The sequence below is a fragment of the Mesoplodon bidens genome (assembly GCF_964165515.1).
Source record: "Mesoplodon bidens genome assembly, chromosome: 3".
NCBI classification, from domain to species: Eukaryota; Metazoa; Chordata; class Mammalia; order Artiodactyla; family Ziphiidae; genus Mesoplodon; species Mesoplodon bidens.
The window spans coordinates 7,162,990-7,190,939 of NC_138178.1; the positions used below are offsets into that span (position 1 = coordinate 7,162,990).

Genomic DNA, 27,950 nt, shown 5'->3' on the forward strand with positions numbered 1-27,950 from the left:
TAGAATCAAACAGTGTATTTTTAAAAAGATAATGGCAGGTAATACCAAGAAATAAGTCTAGTAAGCATAAATTTTCACTTTGTGGACTTCCTTGTCATCACATTCCCTCTGTCTGTTGTAGTAATAGAAAGTATTGTCCCGTCTCTGAAGTTTCTTCACATATCCTGTCTCTGGCCAACGATCTACCTGTATATTGAAAACCAGAATACAAATATTATAATGCTGATGTTCTTTTTATATAATATTTCACTATCAAACAGTTAAAAACACAAGTCACATCAAACAATTAAAGTACAAAATTAAATTTAAAAATTCTTGAGCTCTTAGTGATATCTTACACACACACACACACACACACACACACACACACACAACACAACACACGTAAGTTGCAACCTTATACTGCAGGACAACTAATTCAGTGCTTCTCCCTAGATCCCAATTTCTAGATTTAAATTTCTACTCTGCAGCCAAGGTAAAACATTCAAAATAATCTAAACTTTATCCTTCTTATGTTTACAAACTGTTTTAAGCATTATTACTTACTAACTTCTAAAAATAATACCCAAGGAGGAAATTAGGGCTAGGCCCAGGCCACAGGGGTGACTAAAGGAAGCAGTTAGACTAGAGATATCTAAATCTCTACATCTAGAAAATCTCTATATCTAGAGAAATACACGTGTATTTCCTCATGTCCATGTTTCAAGTTCACACCTTAAAGCTCAGTTTTTCATAGAAATTTGAGGTCATGAACATAGTCCTTAGCAATGTCTTCTTACCTTCTCCCCACTAGTCTTTCTCGTTCACCACATTGGTTTGCTTACTTGATCGTTTGGCTTGATCTAGTTTGGACATTTTTCTCCCCTTCCTCTCTGAATTCACGTTATACCTTCTTGCTCAGGTCAGTGCATTTTTGCTGTGGTTAGGTATGTTGCTTCTGGATTGTGTGACATGTACTCCACCACTGTCAAAACCCTAGTATTTTGATTTTGTGTTCCTGGCATAAAAACCAAGTCCTGTTCTTCAACATCATCTCTACAGGCAGCAGCTACTCATTCTCCAATCCCCTACTTATAAGTCACAGCTTCCAAACTAGAGCACAAAAATGCCACGAATACAAAAGAACACACATCCTTTGTTTTCTAACAGCATATTTTCGCTTTCTTCTGTGGTCTCGTTGATTTAGGAGTTAGCAAAAACGGGTAGCAGCCTATCTGGTAAACCTTGGCAGGCTCTCTGACACGTACGTCATAGAGAAAAGCAATGCTTTCCATCGCTTAGGTCAAGTCTGCTGTTTGTTGCTTCCATTACCCTCAGCGGAGAAAGGCAGAAGTTCTCAAGATACCGTTACTGCTATCTTCCTCTTGGGGCCAAGAGCAGGCTCTCTCATTTAGTAGGGTCCCCCCACCACCTTATTCAGTGAAGAAAGAGTACACTGCTGCTTCTTCAGAATACCCACAGCACTTTATGTGGGATTGAGGCAGGAGACAGATGGGCCCAGGCTGAGCAGCTGCAACCAGCCTCCTGCTGACACCTCGAGATAAGAGGCCAGCAGGAGCAGAGCCCTGATTGGGTGGAAGACAACGTGACCACATTTTTCTCATTCTTGTGGCAAAGGGGATTTTCCAGCTGGACACGTGCACAGAGAAGGTCCTCAGTCCAGGGAGGGGCCAAAGGAGAGAGGAGCCACCAGACCATAATATGTCCTGCCAACCTCCCAGAAACCTTCGCGCTGGAATCCAGCTTGGCTGAGAGGTGCGTGTGCACCCACCAGGAAGGACCCTGAGTCAGGCCAAATGTGGGCACGAACAGGACGATTGGCCAGAGGTAACCCAGAAGACTGCCCCCATATAAGCGATCTCAGCCACCCCTATTGCACACAACTCTGAGTCTGCCTGTGTGTTCTTCAACACGTACTTTACTCCCAGTAAACACTTTATGGGCTTCACAATCTCTGTCACTTTGCTGAATTCTTTCTGCAAAGAAGACAAGGACTGAGGTCCTGCTTCCAGCTGCCCCACCCTAGGAAATCAGGGGGGGCCTCCAAACAGATGGACTCGTTCTGCCTCTAGGATCAACCTCTAGGATTTTTTTCTTTCTATAACCCTTTGCTGTTTCGTCATTTTTCTTCTTGGCTTTCTACCCATCACTCCCATTCAACCTAGGAAACCTTCATTCCTTAGAGAATGGTGGAGGGGGCTGATATGGTCCTCAAGTCAGCTCTCCTTGGGTAGGAGATCAGTAAGCACTAATAGTGTCCATAAGGACGTGTGCGTTAGGTAAGCACAAGAACATCGCCCAAACCCTTCAGACCACTGCCAATCAAGGCAAGCCTTCAGTTACCCTCCTGTCCATCCTTTAAGGCCCACTGCAAATGCCTCTCGGGGCATGAAGCCCTTTTGGAAGATTGTCCCTGAAGGAAGAAAATTGTATCTTCCTTTAATTTGGGGGGGGCATATATTTTCACTTGTGTAAGTTTTTATTGTTCGTCACTCTTAATCTTCCACTCCAAGATACAGGAATAATAAAAGCTACCATTCACTGAACACCGTTCATTCACTCAACAAACTACTACTGAGCACTACAATGCGAGGCACTTGCAACACATGATTTCATTTAATTCCTGAGACAGTTTTCTGAAGCAGGCACTGGCGTCACCATTTTACACTTGAGCTCAGTAAGGGTTATGAACCTTGTTCAGGGTTCCCCAGCCAAGGAGGAGAGCCAGGATGCAAAGCCTGGGCAGACTGATTCCAAATCCCGTACTCTAAATTTCTTGAGGTCAGGCACTTGCTTTTATATTTATCTGTTTAAAGCATCTGTGTCAGTTTCTGCTTCATAACAAAGTGAATCAGTTATACATATACATCTGTTCCCATATCTCTTCCCTCTTGCATCTCCCTCCCTCCCACCCTCCCTATCCCACCCCTCTAGGTGGTCACAAAGCACCAAGCTATCTCCCTGTGCTATGCGGCTGCTTCTCACTAGCTATTTATTTTACGTTTGGTAGTGTATATATGTCCATGCCACTCTCTCACTTTGTCACAGCTTACCCTTCCCCCTCCCCATATCCTCAAGTCCATGCTCTAGTAGATCTGTGTCTTTATTCCCGTCTTACCCCTAGGTTCTTCATGACCTTTTTTTTTTTCTTAGATTCCATATATATGTGTTAGCATACGGTATTTGTCTTTTTCTTTCTGACTTACTTCACTCTGTATGACAGACTCTAGGTCCATCCACCTCACTACAAATAACTCAATTTCGTTTCTTTTTATGGCTGAGTAATATTCCATTGCATATATATGCCACATCTTCTTTATCCATTCATCCGATGATGGACACTTAGGTTGCTTCCATCTCCTGGCTATTGTAAATAGAGCTGCAATGAACATTTTGGTACATGACTCTTTTTGAATTATGGTTATCTCAGGGTATATGCCCAGTAGTGGGATTGCTGGGTCATATGGTAGTTCTATTTGTAGTTTTTTTGAGGAACCTCCATACTGTTCTCCATAGTGGCTGTACCAATTCACATTCCCACCAGCAGTGCAAGAGTGTTCCCTTTTCTCCACACCCTCTCCAGCATTTATTGTTTCTAGATTTTTTGATGATGGCCATTCTGACTGGTGTGAGATGATATCTCATTGTAGTTTTGATTTGCATTTCTCTAATGATCAGTGATGTTGAGCATTCTTTCGTGTGTTTGTTGGCAGTCTGTATATCTTCTTTGGAGAAATGTCTATTTAGGTCTTCTGCCCATTTTTGGATTGGGTTGTTTGTTTTTTTGTTATTGAGCTGCATGAGCTGCTTGTAAATTTTGGAGATTAATCCTTTGTCAGTTGCTTCATTTGCAAATATTTTCTCCCATTCTGAGCATTGTCTTTTCATATTGTTTATGGTTTCCTTTGCTGTGCAAAAGCTTTTAAGTTTCACTAGGTCCCATTTGTTTATTTTTGTTTTTATTTCCATTTCTCTAGGAGGTGGGTCCAAAAGGATCTTGCTGTGATTTATGTCATAGAGTGTTCTGCCTACATTTTCCTCTAAGAGTTTGATAGTTTCTGGCCTTACATTTAGGTCTTTAATCCATTTTGAGCTTATTTTTGTGTATGGTGTTAGGGAGTGTTCTAATCTCATACTTTTACATGTACCTGTCCAGTTTTCCCAGAACCACTTATTGAAGAGGCTGTCCTTTCTCCACTGTACACTCCTGCCTCCTTTATCAAAGATAAGGTGACCATATGTGCGTGGGTTTATCTCTGGGCTTTCTATCCTGTTCCATTGATCTGTATTTCTGTTTTTGTGCCAGTACCATACTGTCTTGATTTCTGTAGCTTTGTAGTATAGTCTGAAGTCAGGGAGCCTGATTCCTCCAGCTCCGTTTTTCTTTCTCAAGATTGCTTTGGCTATTCAGGGTCTTTTGTGTTTCCATACAAATTGTGAAATTTTTTGTTCTAGTTCTGTGAAAAATGCCAGTGGTAGTTTGATAGGGATTGCATTCAATCTGTAGATTGCTTTGGGTAGTAGAGTCATTTTGACAATGTTGATTCTTCCAATCCAAGAATATGGTATATCTCTCCATCTATTTGTATCATTTTTGATTTCTTTCATCAGTGTCTTATAATTTTCTGCATACAGGTCTCTTGTCTCCTTAGGTAGGTTTATTCCTAGATATTTTATTCTTTTTGTTGCAGTGGTAAATGGGAGTGTTTTCTTAATTTCACTTTCAGATTTTTCATCATTAGTTATAGGAATGCCAGAGATTTCTGTGCATTAATTTTGTATCCTGCTACTTTACCAAATTCATTGATTAGCTCTAGTAGTTTTCTGGTAGCATCTTTAGGATTCTCTATGTATAGTATCATGTCATCTGCAAACAGTGACAGCTTTACTTCTTCTTTTCCGGTTTGGATTCCTTTTATTTCCTTTTCTTCTCTGATTGCTGTGGCTAAAACTTCCAAAACTATGTTGAATAATAGTGGTAAGACTGGGCAACCTTGTCTTTTTCCTGATCTTAGTGGAAATGGTTTCAGTTTTTCACCATCGAGGACGATGTTGCCTGTGGGTTTGTTATATATGACCTTTATTATGTTGAGGAAAGTTCCCTCTATGCCTACTTTCTGCAGGGTTTTTATCGTAAGTGGGTGTTGAATTTTGTCGAAAGCTTTCTCTGCATCTATTGAGAAGATCATATGGTTTTTCTCCTTCAGTTTGTTAATATGGTGTATCATGTTGAGTGATTTGCGTATATTGAAGAATCCTTGCATTCCTGGAATAAACCCCACTGGATCATGGTGTATGATCCTTTTAATGTGCTGTTGGATTCTGTTTGCTAGTATTTTGTTGAGGATTTTTGCATCTGTGTTCATCAGTGATATTGGCCTGTAGTTTTCTTTCTTTGTGACATCCTTGTCTGGTTTTGGTATCAGGGTGATGGTGGCCTCGTAGAATGAGTTTGGGAGTGTTCCTCCCTCTGCTATATTTTGGAAGAGTTTGAGGATAGGTGTTAGCTCTTCTCTAAATGTTTGATAGAATTCGCCTGTGAAGCCATATGGTCCTGGGCTTTTTTGTTTGTTGGAAGATTTCTAGTCACAGTTTGTGATTGGTCTGTTCATATTTTCTATTTCTTCCTGATTCAGTCTTGGCAGGTTGTGCATTTCTAAGAATTTCTAAGAATTTGTCCATTTCTTCCAGGTTGTCCATTTTATTGGCATAGCGTTCTGGCACAGAAATTTGCACATGGCAGGTACCCAATAAATATACACTGAAGTGAAATGCAAAACCTCTCTACAACTGTCAAGTCATACAGTGGATTGGATTGTTACACACACACACACATACACAACCCTCAGGTGCTTTTTGAGACTTCCCCTTTAAGGGTGTTCTTTGTGTTCCCTTAAATCTGATCTTATCTCGGTCTCTTATCTCTTAACTGATCTTAATCACAACAGTTTCTGGGGTGGTGGTGTAGGGTGCATCACCGCCTGTATGATCACCTTGCCTATATGATCCTGGGTCTTACACACCTTTCAGATCTTTTTTTTTTTTTTTTTTTGTGGTACGCGGGCCTCTCACTGCTGTGGCCTCTCCCGTTGTGGAGCACAGGCTCCGGACGCGCAGGCTCAGCAGCCATGACTCACGGGCCCAGCCGCTCCGCAGCATGTGGGATCTTCCCAAACCAGGGCACGAACCCATGTCCCCTGCATCGGCAGGCGGACTCTCAACCACTGCGCCACCAGGGAAGCCTGTATCCCAGTCTTAAGGCAAGTGTATGAAGCTTATTTTTGAACTGCATTAAAATGCTGATGCTTGTGTTTTACAACTATTTAGAAGCCACAGATGATAGAGTAATGAAAACTCCCTTTTGGTAATGGGGACCAAAGAGTAAAATGCTAGTAGATATGAAGAAATGGATATGTGAAAGTCATAGTCATCCATCCAATCCTCATTTGATCAGTATGTTTAATTTCATTCCTTACCACCCCTAATAATCTCTATTGAATTAACATCCATTAAATGAAAGAGTCTATTACATTTTAGCTCTGTATTGCCTCCATCTTTTTTCCTATCTACTTTTTTAGGACGTGTTAAGTAGAGATCAAAGAGTAGAATGAAGGAAGAAAAAGAATATGGGGATCTGAAAAACCCATCTAAGAATTAGTCTCTGAACAATGGTGAGTTAATAATTAAGAAAAACACCATAAAACAAAAATAAAAAACAAGTTAATAATAAACACTTTGTTGCAACCTCAGCTCTAAAAATTAAAATACATTTATGAATACTATGTCATATTCTATAATATCCTTCCAAACTCAGCCTCCTAGTATTCAGTAGAATAAATGAATTTTTAAAAATCACATTATAAACTGGGGCTGTATCTAGATTTTGGTATAGTCTTTGAAAAGCAAAACCATGCCTCTAATCTCTCAAGAAAGTCTGGAATACACAACCAAAGTCAGGAGATTTTGTCACCCAAAGAAGAATTTAACCCCTTTATAATTTGTGGTTAAAATAAAAAAGAAACAGGAAAGAAATAATAGTTCCACAGCAAACTGAATATCTGATAATAGAATTACCTTAGGGAGAGAAAATGACTCTGCTTTGATGGTCTACCATAAAAGATTCACAGCACAGTTGTCAGTAAAAGCTAGAAAATTCTTAATGTTTCTGTGCTGAGGAACCACCTCTTGCCCCAGTCTGCCTGAAAATCATTCTTCTGGGCCTCAGTTCCCCATCAGTAAAACGAGAGGGCTGGAGAAGAATTCCCTTTTAGTATTCTCTGGTTCTTTGTTGGTGGTGGCTTTTTTGTTTGGTTGTTTTGTTTGTTTGTTTGTTTAGTGCTTTTCACCACCTAACAAACTCATTTTGAGCTCGGGTTTGTAGAGGCATAAATCTTACCATAGAAACTTGCTTCACTTGTTTATATTCAATTTCATCTCGATATCCTGCGTGTTGAAATCTGTACAGATTTTCTATCTCTTCTGACCACTTTTTGGCATGACTTACTGATTTTGGTTTCACGTCAGAACTAGCCATGGCTACAGAGGTCTTATTACCAGTTATTTCTGAAAGATATGAAAACAACATTAATAGATAACATAATAGTGACAGTTTGGGAAATCCCTTTAAGAATGGACAAAACTAGCATTTAAAAAAATTAGAGAGTTAAGAATCCCATTAAATATATTAGATTTTTAAACATTCAATTCCAAGAGTGAGAAGGATTCATGTTCTATTTTGGAAATAAAATAAAATCAACCCTGAAAGATACATAAAATTGCATTCAGAGTTAGAGTGCTGTCCTAAATGCTGCACACTAATTCTGGTATTTCAGACAATAGTTTATACATTTCTGAAATCACACTCTTGGTTTTAACTGCTCAGGAGATTGTCAAAATATCCCACCACCATTTCATTTAATTATATTCAAAACTTTATCTCCCTTTTTGTCCGTTAAGGGAATGTAAGATCAGTCTTCTCACTCTCTTCCTTGTCTTCTTACTGGGAAGCAATTGTTTCTTCCTTTTCCTTTTCTTGACTGTTTGGAAACATGCCAGTCACTGCACTCCATTGACTTAGGCCACTGTGTCCTGATGTGAGAAAATGGACTATCGACACAGTCAGTGACAGCCGTGTGGCTGTCCTGACACTGAGATCCCTGACTTTAAAACAATGTAGTCCTTAAAATTAAATTTTCAGCTCTCGTTCACGAAACTGTCTAGTCACCAAACTTGTATAGCCAGTTTTTCAAAGACATAATCTTGCACTTGTTTTTTGTTGACTTATTTTATTACCAAAATATATCATTCATTTAACATTTATTATTATATATATTATATAATACCTATTATATACAATATATGTATATTTTAATATTATATAATTATTATATATTAATATATATTACAGTCATTTATTAAAGTGCCCAGAATTTTCACCATGATTCCTTGAATTCATTCTTCTATTTAAATATGTTTCTATTGGCTGAAATACATTAAAATCAGACCTAATAAAGTAGGTTTCGTCCTGTAAATGAATTCATATTTTTTGAATTTTTTCAGTTATAATTACAAATGCTTATTATGTTAAAGAAGTCAAGCAAAACATTAAAGTACAAAAAGAGAAGGCAAAATAAGCATCACAACAGTTAGAAATATCCATCAGGTGAATATCATCCCAACCAAATGATGAGTTAGAAGGAAAGACTTACAAAGTTTTATGAAAAGGAATCTTATAACAAATGCTTTAACAAGTGTAATAAATTTAGCTTTACCTGGATTTACCAGGAGGGAAAATAGGAAATGGAAATAAAATTGATGGGAATTGCTGAACTTCAGATAAATGTTTCTTCAGTATTAAATATGAAATGTTTCTTCAATATTAAAGATGTAGTGTAAAAGTTCTCTAAATGGTTAATAAAAAAGACTGTTAAGTAAATAAAAGTAATAAAAGACTTAATAAATAATAAAAGACTTAATAAAAAAGACTGTTAGGAGACTAAGTCAATTGTTTGAAGTCCATGTATAAATCACACACAAGTACTGAGTGATTCATTTCTAGGAAAAATAAGGAAATTGGTCTTATACTTCCTCCTACCTCCTCTAGAATTGTGTTATATAAGTAACATTCTCAATGTTATGGCACTGACATTCTGTTCTGAAACCCTAATTCCCACGGTTGTTCAGACTTAGCTCCGTGTTTAAATGAAGTCATTTGAGTCACCCAGTTCTCACTCTGATGATGGTAGCAACCACCTAAGTGGATATATCATTAGAATTGTTGTTTGCATTTTTTCCCATGTGCATGCTAACACACATATTGATGAGAATGAAGAAAATTAAGGTATTGTTACTATTTGATTTAAAAAAAATTTTGATGCTTATTAATTTAGTTTCAGGCTCATGTTGCAATTTAAGGCAGTACATTGTTATGTTATTGTATAAATTTATGTAAAATTTGGAAAACCTGACACAACAAGACATAAGCCATATTTCAGTCAAACTTTGTCCTTCAACTGCATTCATTTTAATGGGAGGTTCACTGCTTCATTGCTGCACATATACTAATTATGACCAATAAGTGAGTTGGACATATGTGGTACAGCCTGATGATCCATTAACATATATAATTATATATTTTATATATATATACATATATATATATTCCACAGGAAAATGACACTAAGAAACATGGAAGAAAAAAAGGTGCAAATTCAGGGTATTAAAAATACTTTCAATGGGCCTCCCTGGTGGCGCAGTGGTTGAGAGTCCGCCTGCCGATGCAGGGGACGTGGGTTTGTGCCCCGGTCTGGGAGGATCCCACATGCCGCGGAGCGGCTGGGCCCGTGAGCCATGGCCGCTGGGCCTGCGCGTCCGGAGCCTGTGCTCCTCAACGGGAGAGGCCACAACAGTGAGAGGCCCGCGTACCGCAAAAAGAAAAAAAAAAAAAAAAAAAAAAAAACTTTCAAAATGAGTCATGTTTTTATATGAATTTAGTGGCTGTAGTATTTAACATTGGTTTTACAGTTTTCTCAGAGCAGTGATACTATCTTAATTTTTGTTTCACCCAAGCCATTTCTGCTTGAAGCTTGGCTTTTTGATATATAATAAAATACTTTTATTTACTCATTGTCATTCAAAAAGTATTTTCCTAAATGTTATCTACGTAACCTTTCATCATTTTCAAACATTTAATAGAGCAGAAAAATATGCTGCATTCAGCTTAACTACTGGGGAAATCGCCATTTTTCTCAGTAGAAATATGCATCCCCCTAAACATATCAGGCATTTAGGAGTTCCCTGGCAGTCCAGTGGTTAGGGCTTTGTGCTTCCACTTCAGGGAGCATGGGTTCAATCCCTGCGTAGGGGAACTAAGATCCCGCATGCCACGTGGCCAAATAAATAAATAAATAAATAAACAAACATATCAGGCATTTCAATACTCTTGCTTTCCCAAAATATCTAAAGGGAACATGAGTGTATTTTGACCATAAGAGGAACCCTAGTGGCTCTACTATATGGTGATGGTGTAAATTCTTTTGGTCTCTCTTACCACTTACTACTTATCAAATACAGAATGCAACTAAAAATAGGAAAGATCAACTTAAAATTCCTTAAAGATTTCTGTGATTCCCAGAAATTCACTGGCAGCAGCACTAATTTTGCTGGTAGCCTTCAGCACTGTGAAAGTTAGTGGTTTCTTTAATGATAGCTGTGGCAAAAAATAATTTATATAAAATACATTTGACCTCTGTAATACTAAGCTGTGTCTGGAAAAACAGGAAATGGCAATGCCTGACTCTCTAGTTTGCAAAAAGCAAATTTTATTAAACAGTATGAGGGTTTATGTGGGTATTTTAAAATCCCACCAATATTTTTTTATTATTATTATTATTATTTTTTTTTTTTTTGCGGTACGCGGGCCTCTCACTGTTGTGGCCTCTCCCCGTTGCGGAGCACAGGCTCCGGACGCGCAGGCTCAGCGGCCATGGCTCACAGGCCCAGCCGCTCCGCGGCATGTGGGATCTTCCCAGACCGGGGCACAAACTCGTGTCCCATGCATCGGCAGGCAGACTCTCAACCACTGCGCCACCAGGGAAGCCCTAAAATCCCACCAATATTAAGTCCGTGACAATCTGAGGTTTTAATCTAACAGAAGCCTTTGATGTAATTTCAAACTCCCTTCTATGCAAAAAGCCATCACCTTCTTCTAGCTCTGAAAAGTGCGTTTACTTTTATAGTCGTATTAAAACCCCAAGGGCTATCAGAAAAGCTAATCTTCCATTTTTTTCCCCATTTTATTTTTTCTATTCCTAGACACAGCAGAATACGGCGGAGGGGCCCTTTAACTAGCATGTAACCTGGGCCAAGTCAGTTCACTCTCGCGGGCCTCTGCTTCCTGAACTGAGAAGAGGTCTCACTAGATTATCTCTACAATTCTTACACTTCCCTTCCCAAAGTTTTTGGGGGTTCAGCTGAACAACAGAATTGGTTTCCATAACAGGCCTCGGTGGTCCATGGTCCAGTGTGCATCTGCACAGCAGAAAGCCCCTCCTTTCGGGGACCCCGCGAGCTGACCGATGGGGCTTCTCTGGTCCCTCAAACTTTTTTTTTTTTTCTTCCAGAAATCAACAATCATGTCTGTAAGGTAAAATCTGCCTAGAGAAGGCTGAGATGGAGAAAGTATCCTAAACCCTGGGGATCAAATCACTGACCTGCAGGAGGAACTCAGAAAGGAGCCCCCAGAATCGAGACCCCTAAAGACAAAGGGGGCGCGGAAACTACGGAGACTCGAAGTTAAAGACCCTTCCTAAAAAAGAGGAAACTAGAAAAAAGAGGAGCGAGGCGGACATATCTCAGGTACCCAGAAGGAGCAGCGGGGCAGAAGGGGCGGAGCCTGGGCTTCGGGGCGTGGCCTGGCAGGCACAGGGGCGGGGCGGGCAGGGCCCGGCCCCGCAGCGACGCGCCCACTCACCCGTGGGTCCTGCTCGCGCGGGTAACCCTCGCTCGGCCATCCTTGAGAGGCCGGGGCGCCCCGCCTGGGAGCTCGCCAGCGAGCCCGGCGGTGCTCGTGTTCTCCACTCGGGATCCGTGGGCTGGGCTGGGCCAGCGAGAGGCCAACTGTAGTGGCCTCGGCGACACTCACTTCGCCTGGCAACGTCCAGCGCACCTCGAGCGCTCAACTCATTCAGGCCCCTTTGTGCTCGCTCAGGCCCCGCCCCCTGCGAACGGGCCTTTGTGCGCAAGCGCGTGGGCGGGGCCCAGTTTGGAGAGTGAAAGTCGATCGCAGGGTGGAGCCTTGAAACTTCTCAACCCCACTTCGAGGTGGAGAGAGGAGTGCTTGCCGCTGCATCAATCACAGACGGAATTCCCTAAAAAAGCCACTCAGAGAATAGAGACCATTGGTGCTTCTGGTCCCTGATGGTAGATACCTCCTATCTGTCCCACCTCTTCTTATTTTGTTGGAATTAAATGAGCCAATCCACTGGGTCGAGCACAGTGCCTGACAATTAGTAAACCTATGATAAATGACACCTATAGCTTTATCTTTTCCCAACATTACCTATATTATTAATCATTTAAAAGACTGCCTGTTTACTTACAACTCCCATATTTATTTCCTTAGCCCAGATCTCTCTCCAAATTCTAGACTTGTATAACCAACGTGTATTCAACGTCTCTCTGGTTGTCCAAAACAACCACCCTCCAAGCACCCACCCTCAAACCTGCCCCTTCCACGGTCTCCCCCTTTCGGTAGGTGGTCCCTAGAGTCCACTTTCTCTGGCCCTCCATAAGCAAAACCCGTTGGCTCTACTGATCCCAGCCAGCGCAAGCCACCATCACTTTTCCCCCTCTGGTTATTGTAATAGTTCCCAACAGGCTTCTCTTGTCCCTTGCAGTCTATTCTCAACAAAACAATAGGTTCGATCTTGTTAAAACCTAAACAAGATTATGTCATTTCTCTTCTCCCAATCCTGCAATGGCTTCCCGTTTTACAGAGTAAAAACCAACAAAGCCCTCCAAGATTTGCATGCAATCCCTCCTCCCTTGCTCTGTAGCCCGGGATCACTCTGCTCCAGCCACACTGGCCTGGCTGTTCCTTGCCCTGCTCCCACATTAAGGATTTAGATGTAGCTGCTTCCTCTGCCTGGAATGGTCTTCCTCCATTTATTCCCTTGGCTAACTTCCTTGTTTTTAAGTCTTTGTTGATATCTCAACTTGCCCATCCTAATCCCTGTAGCTCTCTCTTCCCATCACATTCTCTATCTGTCTTACTATGTTCGTGTTTCTTTTTTCCACAAGACTTATCACCTTCTAATATACTATTTATATTGCTTGTTTCTTTTTTTCCTTTTCCTAGCATAATGCTTTTTTATATTGCTTGTTTCTTAATTTTATTATTTAGCTTTCACTAGACTGTAGTTTCCATCAAGAGAGAGATCTTGTTAACTAAATTCCTAGAACAGTGCTTAGCACTCAGTAGGTACTAAAACAATATATTCTGAATAACTATATTGAACTACCACTGCCACTATAATGCTGTGGAAGTAGTACCTCATGGTGCCTAGGACACTGGCATCTAGGGCATGACCTTGGATTTGAATCTGGGTTCTACTTAAACTAAGTTTCCTTAACTGTAAAATGAAGACAAAAACTGTACCTAACTGATGGGGTTGTTGTGAGGATGAAGAAATAAATATACACCTAAATGTATTTAGGACAGCATCTGGAACTGTATAAATGATGTCAATAGATATTATTATTTCCACTAGAACGTGCGCTCCATTACCACATGGGCTTTGCCCACTGCTGAATCTTTAGTGTCTAGAACAGTGTCTAGGACATAGTAGATGCTCAACAAGTATTTGTTAAATGAAAAAATGAATTCTCACTATCACATTTCCTGGAGGGTTGCAGTAGCTTCCTACCCAGACACCCAGCCCCAGACTGAGTGGTTTTTCTAAACTTGAATCCAGTGGTTCTCAAACTTTAGCATCTATCAGAATCCCCTGGAGGGAAGGTGTGTTAAAACAGACTGCCATGGGACTTCCCTGGTGGGCCAGTGGTTAAGACTCCACGCTTCCAGTGCAGGGGGTGCGGGTTCCATCCATGGTCAGGGAACTAAGATCCCGCATGCCAAGTGGCATGGCCAAACAAACAAAACAAACAAACAAACCCCCAGAAGACTGTTGGGCCCATCCCCAGAGTTTCTGATTCAGTAGGTCTGGGCTGGGGTAGAGAATTTTCATTTCTAACCCGTTTCCAAATACTACTGGTGATGTTCTTCCAGGTGTCATATTTTGAGAAATACTGCTCTAATCTCACCTGTCACTGCCTTGTTTCAAACCACCCTGGCTTGGGCTTCCCTGGTGGCACAGTGGTTGAGAGTCCGCCTGCCGATGCAGGGGACACGGGTTCGTGCCCTGGTCCGGGAAGATCCCACATGCTGCGGAGCGGCTGGGCCCGTGAGCCATGGCCGCTGATCCTGCACGTCCGGAGCCTGTGCTCCGCAATGGGAGAGGCCACAACAGCCACAACAGTGAGAGGCCCGCGTACCACAAAAAAAACCAAAAAACAAAAAAAGAAAACAAACAAACAAACAAACCACCCTGGCTTGCCACTGTCACTCAAGTTAGAGTTTCAACTCCTTGGCTTAGTGTACAAGACCTTCTTGATCTGGTCCTTTCCTTAAAATAATTTTCTTATTGAGGTGCAGTTGATGTACAAGATTATATAAGTTTCAGGTGTACAACATAGTGATTCACAATATTTAAATGTTATACTCCACTTATGGTTATTATAAAATCTTGGCTATAGTCTCTGTGTTGTACAATATATCCTTGTAGCTTGTTTATTTTATACATAGTAGTTTGTACCTCTTAATCCCCTACCCCTATCTTGCCCCTGCCTGCTTCCCTCTCCCTACTGGTAACCACTAGTTTGTTCTCTATATCTGTGAGTCTGTTGCTTTTTTGTTATATTCACTAGTTTTAAAAAATTTTTTAGATTCTACAAATAAGTGATATCATACAGTATTTGTCTTTCTCTATCTACCTTATTTCACTTAGCATAATGCCCTCCAAGTCCATCCATGTTAGTGCAAATGACAAAATTTCATTCTTTTTTTTATGGCTGAGCAATAGTTCATTTTATATATATCTATCTATCTCGTCTTCTTTACCCATTCATCTGTTGATGGACACTTAGGTTGATTCCATATCTTGGCAATTGTAAATAATGCTGCTATGAACCTTGGAGTGCATGTATCTTTTCGAATTAGTGGGTTTTTTTTTTTTTTTGGATATATACTCAGGAGTGGAAGTGCTGGGTCATGTGAGAGTTCTATTTTTAGTTTTTTGAGAAACTTCCATACTGTTTTCCACAGTGGCTACACCAATTTACATTCCCCCCAACAGTGTACAAGGGACCTCTTTTCTCCACATCTTCACCAATATTTATTTGTGTGTTTTTTGTTTGTTTGTTTTGCGGTACGCAGGCCTCTCACTGTTGTGGCCTCTCCCGTTACAGAGCACAGGCTCCGGACGCGCAGGCTCAGCGGCCATGGCTCACGGGCCCAGCCGCTCCGTGGCATGCGGGATCTTCCCGGACCGGGACACGAACCCATGTCTCCTGCATTGGCAGGCGGACTTTCAACCACTGCACCACCAGGGAAGCCCTATTTGTGTTCTTTTTGATGATAGTCATTCTGGTGTAGGGTGATATCTCATTGTGGTACTAATTTGCAGTTCTCTGTTGATTAATGATGTTGAGCATCTTTTCGTGTCCCTGTTGGCCGTCTGTATGTCTTCTTTGGAAAAATGTCTGTTCAGGTCTTCTGCCCATTTTTAAATTGGTTTGTTTGGTTTTTTGCTGTTGAGTTGTATGAGGTGTTTAAATATTTTGTATATTAACCCCTTATAGGTCGTATTACTTGCAAATATTTTCTCCCATTTAGTAGGTTATCTTTTTTTTTTTTTTTTTTTTTTTTTTTTTTTTGCGGTACGCGGGCCTCTCACTGCTGTGGCCTCTCCCGTTGTGGAGCACAGGCTCCGGATGCGCAGGCTCAGCAGCCATGGCCCACGGGCCCAGCCACTCCGCGGCATGTGGGATCCCCCCCAGACCGGGGCACGAACCCGCGTCCCCTGCATCGGCAGGCGGACCCTCAACCACTGCGCCACCAGGGAAGCCCTAGTAGGTTATGTTTTGGGCTTGTTGATGGTTTCCTAGCTGCGCAAAAGTTTTTAAGCTTAATTAGGTCCCATCTGTTTATTTTGCTTTTATTTCCTTTGCTTTAGGAGACCTCCAAAAACATTGTGACAATCTCTTTTTTTTATTTATCATTTATTTATTTATTTGGTTGCGTTGGGTCTAAGTTGCTGTGCGCGGGCTTTCTCTTGTTGCGGCGAGCAGGGGCTGCTCTTCGTTGTGGTGCGCGGGCTTCTCATTGCAGTGGCTTCTCTTGTTGCGGAGCACAGGCTCTAGGTGTAAGGGCTTCAGTAGTTGTGGCGTGTGGGCTCAGTAGTTGTGGCGTGTGGGCTCAGTAGTTGTGGGTCGCGGGCTCTAGAGCACAGGCTCAGTAGTTGTGGTGCACGGACTTAGCTGCTCCGCGGCATGTGGGATCTTCCCGGACCAGGGCTTGAACCCGTGTCCCCTGCATTGGCAGGCGGATTCTTAACCACTGTGCCACCAGGGAGGTCCCACATTGTGACAATTTATGTCAGAGTGTTACGCCTATGTTTTTTTCTAGGAGTCTTATGGTTTCTGGTCTTACATTTAGGTCTTTAATCTATTTTGAGTTATTTTTGTATATGATGTTAGAAGTGTTCTAATTTCATTTTTTACATGCGTAGCTGTCCAGTTTTCCCAACACCACCATTGAAGAGACTGTCTTTTCTCCATTGTATACCCTTGCCTCCTTTGTTGTAGATTAATTAACCATAAGTGTGTGGTTTATTTCTGGGCTCTCTGTCCTGTTCCACTGATCTATGTGTCTGTTCTTGTGCCAGTATCATACCGTTCTGATTACTGTAGTTTTGTAGTCCAGTCTGAAGTCAGGGAGTGTGATTCCTCCAGCTTTGTTCTTTCTCAAGATTGTTTTGGCTATCAGGGTCTTTTGTGTTTCCATACAAATTTTAAAACTATTTGTTATAGTTCTGTGAAAAATGCCCTTGATATTTTGATAGGGATTGCTTTGAATCTGTAGATTGCCTTGGGTAGCATGGTCATTTTAACACTATTAATTCTTCCAGTCCATGAACACGGTATATCTTTCCATCTGTTTGTGTCATCTTCAGTTTCTTTCATCACTGTCTTATAGTTTTCCAAGTACAGGTTTTTTACCTCCTTCAGTAAGTTTATTCCTAAGTATTTTATTCTTTTTGATGTGATTGTAAATGGGATTGTTTCCTTAATTTCTCTGTCCAATAGCTCATTGTTAGTGTACAGAAATGCAACTGATTTCTGTTTATTAATTTTATGTCCTGGAACTTTACCAAATTCATTGATGAGCTCTAGTAGTTTTCTAGTGCCATCTTTAGGGTTTTCTATGTATAGTATCATGTCATCTGTAAACAGCAACAGTTTTACTTCTTCTTTCCAATTTGGATTCCTTTTATTTCTTTTTCTTATCTGACTGTTGTGGCTAGGACTCCCAATACTATGTTGAATAACAGTGGCAAGTGTGGGCAACCTTGTCTTCTCCCTGATCTTAGAGGAAATGCTTTCAGCTTTTCACCATTGAGTTTGATGTTAGCTGTGGGCTCGTTATATATGGCCTTTATTATGTTGAGGCATGTTCCCTCTATGCCCACTTTCAGGAGGGTTTTTATCATACATGGATGTTGAATTTTGTCAAAAGCTTTTTATTGAGACAATTATATGATTTTTATTCTTCAATTTGTTAATGTGGTATATCACATTGATTTGTAGATATTGAAAAATATTTGCATCCCTGGGATAAATCCCACTTGATCATGCTATATGATCCTTTTAATGTAATGTTGGATTCAGTTTGTTAATATTTTGTTGAGGATTTTTGCATCTGTGCTCTTCAGTGATACTGGTCTATAATTTTTTGGTGTGTGATATCTTTAGTTTTGGCATCAGGGCAATGCTGGCCTTGTAAAATAAGTTTGGAAGCATTCCTCCCTCTGCAATTTTTTGGAATAGGTTGAGAAGGTTAGGTGTTAACTCTTTTGTAAATGTTTGGTAGAATTCACATGTGAAGCCATCTGGCCCTGGATTTTGGGGGAGTTTCCTTTTACTGATTCAGTTTCATTACTGGCAATTGGTCTGTTCATATTTTCTATTTCTTCCTGGTTCAGTCTTGGAAGATTGTGCATTTCTAGGAATTTGCCCATTTCTTCTAGGTTGTCTGTACTATTGGCATATAGTTGATTGTAGTAGTCTCCTATAACCCTTGGTATTTTTGTGGTATCGGTTGTAACTTCTTATTTTTCATTTCTGATTTTATTGATTTGGGCCCTCACGCTTTTTTTTTTTTTGATGAGTCTGGCTAAAGACTTAATCAATTTTGCTTACCTTTTTAAAGAATCAGATCATTGATCTTTTCTATTTTTTTAGTCTCTATTTCATTTATTTCTCCTCTGATGTTTATAATTTCTTTCCTTCTACTAACTTTGGGTTTTGTTTGTTCTTCTTTTTCTAATTCTTTTAGGTATAAGGATAGGTTGTTTATTTGAGATTTTTCTTATTTCCTGAGGTAAGCTTGTATTGCTGTAAACTTCCCTCTTAGAACTGCTTTTGCTTCATTCCATAGATTTTGGATCATTGTGTTTTTGTTTTCATTTGTCTCCAGGTATTTTTTGATTTCCTCTTTGATTTCTTCAGTGATCCTTTGGTTGCTTAGTAGCATATTGTTTAGCCTCCAAGTGCTTGTGTTTTTTTTTCTTGTAGTTGATTTCTAATCTCATAGCATAGTGGTAAGAAAAGATGCTTGATATGATTTCAATTTTCTTAAATGTACTGACACTTGTTTTGTGGCCTAGCTTGTGATCTATCCTGGAAAATGTTCCATATGCACTTGAAAAGAATGTGTATTCTATTACTTTTGGATGGAATGCCCTATAAAAATCAATTAAGTCCATCTGGTCTAGTGTATCATTTAAGGCCAGTGTTTCCTTATTGATTTTCTGTCTGGATGATCTGTCTATTGATTTAACTGGGGTGTTAAAGTCCCCTATTATTATTGTGTTACTGTCTTTTCTCCCTTTATATCTGTTAATATTTGCTTTATGTATTTAGGTGCTCCAACATTGTGTGCCTATGTACTTACAATTGTTATAATTTCTTCTTGGATAGACCCATTGATCATTATGTATTATCCTTCCTTGTCTCTTGTAATAGCCTTTATTTTAAATTTATTTTGTCTGATATAAGTATTGCTACTCCGGCTTTCTTTTGATTTCCATTTGGATAGAATATCTTTTTCTATCCCCTCACTTTCAATCTGTGTGTGTCTTTAGGTCTGAAGGGACTCTCTTACAGGAAGCATATATACGAGTCTTGTTTTTGTATCCAATCAGTCACTCTATGTCTTTTGATTGGAGCATTTAGTCCATTTACATTAAAGATAATTATTGATATATATATGTTCTTATTGCCATTTTGTTAATTGTTTGGGAGTTGTTTTTGTAGGTCTTTTTTTCCTTCTTTTTTGTTCTCTTGTGATTTGATGATTATCTTTAGTGTTATATTTGGATTCCTTTTTCCTTTTTTATGTGTATCTATTATAGATTTTTGGTTTGTGGTTACCATGAGGTTTTTAAATAAATAAATAAATAAATAAATGTGTGTGTGTGATTGTTTTAAGTTGCTGATCTCTTAATTTCAAATGCATCTTAAACAACTCTGCATTTGTACTCTCCCCCCTCACAATTACTATTTTTGATATCATATTTAATTTCTAACTGTTTTGTGTATCCCTTAACTGCATATTGTGGATATAGATGATTTTACTTATGTTATCTTTTAACTTTCCTACTGTCTTTGTGTGTGGATGATTCACTACCTTTATTGTATGTTTGCCTTTACTGATGAGCTTTTTCCTTTTATAATTTTCAGATTTCCAGATGTGGCCTATTCTTTTTCACTTAGAGAAGTTCCTTTAACATTTCCTGTAAAGCTGGCTTGGTGGTCTTAAACTCTTAGCTTTTGCTTGTCTGTAAAGATTTTGATCTCTCCATCAAATCTGAATGAGAGCCTTGCTGTAGAGTATTCTTGGTTGCAGATTTTCCCCTTTCATCACTTTAAACATATTGTGCCACTCCTTCTGGCCTGCAGAATATCTGCTGAAATGTCATCTGATAGCCTTATCAGAGTTCTCTGGTACATTACTTGTTATTTTCCCTTGCTGCTTTTAATATTCTCTCTTTATGTTTAAGTTTTGCCATTTTAATTACAATGTGTCTTGTTGTGTTCCTCTTTGGGTAAATCCTGTATGGGCCTCTCTGTGCTTCCTGGACTTGGATATCGGTTTCCTTTCCCAGGTTAGGGAAGTTTTCAGCTGCTACATCTTCAAGTATGTTCTCAGCCCCTTTATCTCTTTCTTCTCCTTCTGGGACCCCTATAATGTGAATATTAGTGTGCTTTATGTTTTCCCAGAGGTCTCTTAAACTGTCCTCATTTCTTTTCATTATTTTTTTCTGTTCAGCATCAGTGATTTTCACTACTCTGTCTTCCAGGTTGCTGATTTGTTCCTTTGTATTGTGGATGCCTTCTAGTGCATTTTTCATGGCAGTGATTATATTCTTAATTTCTGGTTGTTCTTTACAGTTTATAACTCTTTGTTAAAAACTTCTAACTTCTCACGCTGTGCATCCATTCTTCTCCCATGTTTGTTGACCACCTTACCTCTGACCACCCGGAACTCCTTCTTGGGTAGGCTGCCTGTCTCCACTTCACTTCGTTCTTCTTCTGGGATTTTCTCTTGGTCCTTCATTTGGAACATGTTCCTCTATAACCTCATTTTGCCTAGGTTACCGTTTTCAGCTTTATATGTCGGGTAGATTGGTTGTTTCCTGACCTTAGAGAACTGGCCTTTTGTAGGAGATATCCTGTGCATCCCATCAGCACACTCCCCTCTTGTCACCCAAGCTATAGGTTCCCGCTTATGAGGGCTGTTGGGTCCTTCTGTTGTGGCAGGCTGACTATGTAGGCAGGCTGGTAGGCTTGGTTGGCCCCTGGTCTGGTTTGTCGCCAGGGCCTGCCTTGTATGGAGGCTGCCAGCCACTGGTTGGTAGGACCAGATCATGAGGTGGCTGACTGCAGAACCCTGTGTGTAGGGGTGGTCCTGGGGCTAGTGCTGACTCACTGGTAGGAGGAGTCCAGGTCCAGAAGACTTTGGGGCTATTGCTACCCACTGGTGGCTGAAGCCAGGTCCTGGAGCTAATGCCAGTCTACTGGCAGGCAGAGTTGGCTCCTGCAGTCTGGTTGCATGGCCTGGGGTTGGGGTGGGGGGGTCTCAGAGCTGGTGTCAGATTGCTGGTGGGTGGGGCTTGTTCCTGACACAGCTGGATGCAGGGTCTGGGGCATCTTGAAGTTTTTATTGGCCTGCTAGTGGGCAGGGCCAGGGCTCAGCTGGTCCCAGTGCAGGGTCCGATCTCCTGGTAGGCAGGCTGGGTCCACAGGCTGTGGAGCTGTGGTTTTCTCGTGACTGGTGTCTGCTCCCCGGTGGGTGAGGCTGGTCTAGAGGCTAGAGCAGGCTCGCTGGAGACTGGAGCCAGGCCCAGGGGATTATGGGGCCAGTGCCCACCCACTGGTGGGTGGAGCTGTGTCCTGGGCCCTCTGGTAGGCAGAGCTGTGTCCAGTAGCGGCTGGGGGCTCAGGAGGTAGTAAGGCAGCCTGTCTGCTGGTAGGTAGGGCCGTGGGCCCATGCAGTTAGTTGCTTGGCCTAAGGCATCCCCGCACTTGCCCCTGTAGGCTGTGGGGACAGGGCAGGGCTGGGTCCTGGGACTCATAAGCTAGAGAAAGGGTTCCGTACCGGTGCTTGCCAGTGCCAGTGTCTACAAGGTAGAGCAAGCTCCTAAAAATGGCTTCGAGTGTCTGTGTCCCCAGGATGAGCTGCAGTTGCCTCCTGCCTCTCTGGGAGACTGTCCAAGATCAGCAGGTAGGTTTGACCCAGGCTCCTATTAAATTACAGCTTCTGGGAATTCCCTGGTGGTCTAGTGGTTAGGACTCTGCGCTCTCACTGCCAAGTGCCCAGGTTCGATCCCTGGTTGGGGAACTCAAATCCCACAAGCCGTGCAACACGGCCAATAAAAAAAACCCAACATTTCAGCTTCTGCCCTGGGTCCCAGTGTGCATGAGATTTTGTGTGTGCCTTTGAAGATTGAAGTCTCTATTTCCCCCAGTCCTCTGGCACTCCTGAGAGTAAGTCCAGCTGGCCCTCAAAGCCAAATGCTCTGGGACCCTGACAGGGGGCTGGGGTCTCTCTACCCTTTGGGAGAATCTCTGCAATTGTAATTATTCTCTCGTTTGTGGGTCGCCCACCGAGGGGTATGGGACTTGACTGTATCACGACCTGCCCCTCCTACTTGTCTTGTTGTGGTTCCCTCTTTATGTCTATAGTTGTAAAAGATCTTTTCTGGTAGCTTCCAGTCTTTTTCATTGAGGTTGTTATGCAAATAGTTGTGATTTTGGTGTGTCTGTGAGAGAAGGTGAGCTCAGGGTCTTTCTACTCTGCCGTCGTGGCCAGTCTCCTCAGTCTGGTCTTTTCTTAGCTGGTTTAGCCTTGACTTCCCCTGTTAAGCCCCTATTATTTCATCCCTTTTGAGTCCGCTACTTTGGTTAAGAGGAACTATTGATATTTGCAGAGCCCAGATGGAATGAAAGCTCATTCCAGGGACTTCAGCTGTTCTTGTCCCTGGAAGCTGAACTCAAATTTTTCTTCTCTGCTAAATTTTTCTGATGGCCTTTTCCTCCTTTGCAGAAACAAGCTCTTTCCTTGGTCTCCACAGTACACCCTGACACACATCCATTAACACACTTGTGTAAGACCTCTTGTGTTTATTTGTTTCCACGAGTTTCTACTTCTGCCAGTCTGTAAGCTCTTGGTAGACCATGGCTGATTCCTTTATGTACATCCAGTTTCAAGCACAGTGACTGGCACTTAGTAAACACCCAGTAAATAGTAATACCTACCATTTATTGAGCACTTACTATTTTCTGGGGCCTTGGGTAGCCTTTACAAACTTTTTTTTTTCCTAGTTGAATAATAACACTTTTTAATCAACCAGAGGGTTGGGGGTGAGAAGAAGAGGTAAAAGTGCTGGAGAAAAACATGTAACTAATGCAAAATAACATATATTATGACTTAAACAAAACAACAATCCCCCCCAAAAAAAACACCTTCTATTATGTGAATTAGCTGGATAGTGTATTTCTTTTTTTTTTGCGGCCATGCCACACGACATGTGGGACCCAAGTTCCCTGACCAGAGATTGAACCTGTGCCCCCCACATTGGAAGCATGGAGTCTTAACCACTGGACCACCAGGGAAGCTGGGTAGTGTCTTCTTAATCAGTCAGCTCCTATAGAGAAGGAATATCCTTGCCAATCTTGTTTACTTTGTTCACATTCGCCTATACACTCTCTAATTTTTTTTTCAAATCTATCGAGCTATAATTGAAATGCAATAAATAACAGTATTTAGCAGCATATAATTTGATACATTTTGCCATATGTATACACCTATAAAACCACAATCAAGTTAATGAACTTGTTTCCTTGTGTACCCAGGCGACTGCTGATTTGCTTTCTGTCACTTTAGATCAGTTTACATTTCCTATATTTTTATTTAAATGGCATCATACAGTATGTACTCTTCTTTTGTCTGGTTTCTTTTGCTCAGCATAATTATTTTGAGACTCATTCATTTGTTTTGTTGTATTAACAGCTCATTCTCTTTTCCTCCCAATTTTATTGTGATATAATTGACATATAACTGTGTAAGTTTAACGTGTATAACATAATGTCTTGAATCATGTATACATTACACCAACATGATCACCACAATTGTAGCTAACATCCATCACCTCACATACAGTTTTCCTTTTCTTGTGATGAGAACTTTTAATACCCTCTTCCTCAGCAACTCTCAAGTATACAGTACAGTATTGTCAACTATAGTTGCTATGCTGTATATTACATTCCCATGAGTTTTTCGTCTTGTAACTGGAAGTCTGTACGTTCTGACCACCTTCAGTCATCTCTCCCACCCCTCCCCCACCTCTGGCAACCACCAATCTGTTCTTTGTTTCTATGAGTGCAATTTCTTTAGAGTCCACATATCAGTGGGATCATATAGTAGTAAATACCCCGAATAAATAATAATAGCTAATATTTATTGAGCTCTTACAGTTTTCCAGGACGTTGTATGGACTTCATTGTGCCCACCATTTTGAGATGAGAAAGCTGAGTTATGGAGAGGTTACCTTAACCAAGCTCACATAAATAGTAGTGGCTCAGATGCAGCGCTAACCAGGGCCTGTATTTTTTCTAAAAGAATAGCATAGGATACAGTAAATTTATAATGCAAGTTATTTATATTGTCAACTGAAAAAAAGAAAGCACAACCTAAAGGTTGACACTTACGTTTTTTTTGTTTTTTTTTTTTTGCGGTATGCAGGCCTCTCACTGTTGTGGCCTCTCCCGTTGTGGAGCACAGGCTCCGGACGCGCAGGCTCAGCGGCCATGGCTCACAGGCCCAGCTGCTCCGCGGCACGTGGGATCCTCCCGGACCGGGGCACGAACCCGTGTCCCCTGCATCGGCAGGCGGACTCTCAACCACTGCGCCACCAGGGAAGCCCGACACTTACGTTTTATCTGGCAGACTGAGGACTTAAGCCTGGGATACAGCCTCTCAGATCGCTCTCAGGGTCTGTTTCAAAGAGGTGAGGGAGGAGCTAGGATATAGAGGAGTTTCTGCAAAAAACAAAACAACAACAACAAAGCAGGGAGTCAAACATCACAAAATGACTGCTAATTAGAGAAAAAACAGACATCTCAAGTTAATGACTTGAGTGCTTTTGTATGTATGGGAGGATGCAAGAGTCTGGGCTCACTGAAATCATTCCTTTGATCTGCACCTTAACTATCTGAGGCTGGTATCCTCTTTTTCTCCATCCTGAATCCCCTCAGGGTGCATTGTTGTGGGTGGGGGGGTGGGTAGCTGCAGTGGCTGATTTCTTGATGGCTGAAACATCCTCTGCTGACTGATATGGCAAGTGACATTCTTCATCCACACTATGGACAACGATTTATAAGTACATAAAATTAAGAAAAAGATATTCTGTACTGATTTCCTAACAAACACTTGAATCTACCTCAATAAGTAGTTTTTAGGTATTTAACTTAAACTTAATAGCAGTTTTCTGTCCTTCTGGGACAGAATAAATTGAGGACTTGGAAGCCCAAAGAGCTCTGAGAATGCAGAAGGATAGAAATTCCCAGCTGGGGAAGGACATAGCGATGACTAATCACGTGTCACTCTTTTCTTTATGACCAACCACAAGAGGCATTTCTCCTGGGACTTAGTATCCAGGTAATTGGGCTTCTTCCGAAAGTCCATTTCATTTGTATTGTGAGGATGCCAAAGTCTAGGAAGTGACTGAATCTTCCTCTACAAGAGCCAATATTACATGTGTCTGGGCTATGCTTACCCATCTTTACTATTTTATACCCTATCTTTTAATCCTGACTCTCTGTTTGCCTTTATTCTCTTGTCCTGTATCCATTGTTTAGAGGAGGGAATAAACACGGGGACAAATAAGTAAGAATATGAGCCTTATCTTGACCTGTGTGGCCAGGAGCTTCATTGTCAGAGGTAGACACACTGGATTCTGCAAATACCAGGCTCAGTGCAAGATTTGGTTTTAGGTATAGACAGCCTAGTCACAGCGACAGCCTTCTTTTATCCTATGACAAACCATCTTATACCAAATCAAAGGTGTTGGCGATGTACACTAGCAGGGTGTTTTACTCAGATTCGTGACAATGTGTCCACACCTCCCCCCTCTTCTACCCACCGCGTCCTCCTCTTCCTTTCTTCCTCCTCCTTAGCATTTCACCAGAATCTGTATTTGAATAGAACTGTCTGCCATGGCTGCAGGGAACACGCCGATATTCTCTGAGGGTGGCATTCTGATTCTTGTTTTCCCTGGCTAGAACGCATTGTTACTGGATTTATTCCTACATTACCTTGTGTCTCTGTGGAAGCATTTATTTACCACGTTCTGCAAAGTTGTTGTCTCCAAATAGATTGAAAATGACTCGTAGGCGCATCTTAGTCGTCTCTGTCATCACGGCAGGGCTTGTTCGGTGCTGTGCACAAAGTAGGACCTCAAGTATTGGAGTTGTGATTAATAATACTGTGGTGTCTAAGGAGACTTGCTGCTAAGGGGTGCGGGTAATGCCATTGTGACTATTCGGTGAATGTTAATACTTTAGCAAACCTTTTCATAAAGTTGCTTTGGTGGTGAAAAAATTCCAGACCTTTCGCCCATTACCCTTCCATTTATTTCTTTTATACATCTTTCTAACTCCCAAAAGAAAAAAAAAGCTAAAAAAAAAAAAAAAAGAAAAAAGTAAAAGGTCAAAAGGGGCGGAGGTAGTGGAGGCTAGCAGCTCAGCTCTCCTTGGGATCTTTACTTATCTACCCTAAGATCATGCATCTGAGCTGTGATCCTCAGGGATCGTGGATTCACTCCGCTTGTAGATTACGTATAAATGGAAGCAGGGACTAAGAGTTTTCGAATCTACCACAAGCCTGATACCGTTTTCTCACACAATCCTGACGATTATCCTATAAGGTAGACATTGGGAAGGGACAAGAAAGAAGAAGAGAAGCAAAAGAAGGCTTGCAGGATCGCAGCGGACAAGAAGGAAGTGGAATGCATCCGATTTCAAAGCCAAGCTCCGCATCCCTGGGTGGAGCCTCCGGTTCTGGGTGTTGTCTCCCTTGGCGTTCTCGTTCCTGCACAGACACGGGTAACTCTTCACCAGGGTGACACCGCGTTGTGTCAAGGTATCCGGTAGGAGCCTCACTCCTCGCGCTGCACCCTAGATTCCTCCACCCGGCCTCCCAGCTCTGAGCGCAGGGCAGCCCAGTTAGTTGGTTTCACCCCACAGGTCGCGGGCTGCGGGAACTGACAGGAAGCTCCTTGGCGCTGCCCCCACCCCGACCCCCCGGGCCGCGGGGCTGCTCTGATTGGACGTGGCTGCGCCCGGCCGGCCAATGGTGAGGCGGCGGCAGCTTCCCGGAAGTGGCGGCGCGGCCGGCGGCGGCTGGGCTTCCGTTGCTCTCTAGGCAGGCAGGCGACCAGTCCGGCCGGGTTGGCGGACGCAATGAGCTGCTTCGAGGGGCAGATGGCCGAGTATCCAACCATCTCCATAGACCGCTTCGACCGGGAGAACCTGAGAGCCCGCGCCTACTTCCTGTCCCACTGCCACAAAGGTGAGCGAGCGCAGCGCGCCGCCCCGTCCCGGGGAGCCAGGCTGCGCGGGTTCGGGCCCCGCGGGGAGGTCGCCCAGGGGCTGGAGGGAGGGAAGGCGGGGGTCGGGGTCCTGCAGGAGGGAGTTCAGGCTTTGGGAGGCCGGGGGAGAGACTAGCGACTCACCTTGTCCCGGCGGGCTCTTCAGCCCGTCTGACGCTTTAATTCCTCATCGGTACCGCGGGACAGAACAGCGACCCCCAGTTGTCACTGACCCAAGCCGCTTTGATCAGGCACAACTATTCGACTTTTGGGGAAGTTCTCCCAAGGCCCAATAGTCAGAGGTTGGCAAGATTTACTTAGTTCTTCCCCCATATCCTCGCGATCATGTTATAAAGACAAGTTTAGATGAAATTGTGCCATACCCGCAGACACTGATTAGCAAGCATGCACGCACTCAAATTAAACTTAAACATCCCGTCTGTAAGCTCCGCCTCCTTATAG

At 42.0% G+C, this 27,950-nt stretch overlaps 2 protein-coding genes across 8 annotated transcripts in view; one reads left to right on the forward strand and one right to left on the reverse strand.

Annotated features, from left to right (window-relative positions):
* MEIG1 (meiosis/spermiogenesis associated 1) lies at positions 1 to 27,871 on the reverse strand. Of its 5 annotated transcripts, none has more exons than XM_081226771.1 (4): positions 27,633 to 27,871; positions 24,834 to 24,939; positions 7,397 to 7,563; positions 1 to 186 (listed from the first exon to the last, which is right to left on the reverse strand). In XM_081226771.1, the coding sequence occupies exons 3-4, from the start codon at positions 7,532 to 7,534 to the stop codon at positions 58 to 60; spliced, it is 267 nt and encodes an 88-aa protein (XP_081082897.1). In that variant the 5' UTR covers positions 7,535 to 7,563; positions 24,834 to 24,939; positions 27,633 to 27,871; the 3' UTR covers positions 1 to 57. The 5 variants fall into 5 exon arrangements, with proteins under 5 accessions (XP_081082897.1, XP_081082899.1, XP_081082898.1 ...); XM_081226773.1 differs by lacking the exon at positions 27,633 to 27,871 and adding an exon at positions 26,215 to 26,235; XM_081226772.1 differs by lacking the exon at positions 27,633 to 27,871 and having other exon boundaries at positions 24,834 to 25,587.
* The window catches only part of DCLRE1C (DNA cross-link repair 1C), a 44,273-nt gene continuing 43,596 nt past the window's right edge, over positions 27,274 to 27,950 (forward strand). For 2 of the 3 annotated variants that reach the window (XM_081226760.1, XM_081226762.1), the window contains exon 1: positions 27,274 to 27,469. In XM_081226760.1, the coding sequence (XP_081082886.1) occupies positions 27,361 to 27,469 (109 nt within the window). In that variant the 5' untranslated portion in view covers positions 27,274 to 27,360. The remainder of the gene's footprint in view (positions 27,470 to 27,950) is intronic. The other variant, XM_081226761.1, reaches the window with a different exon arrangement.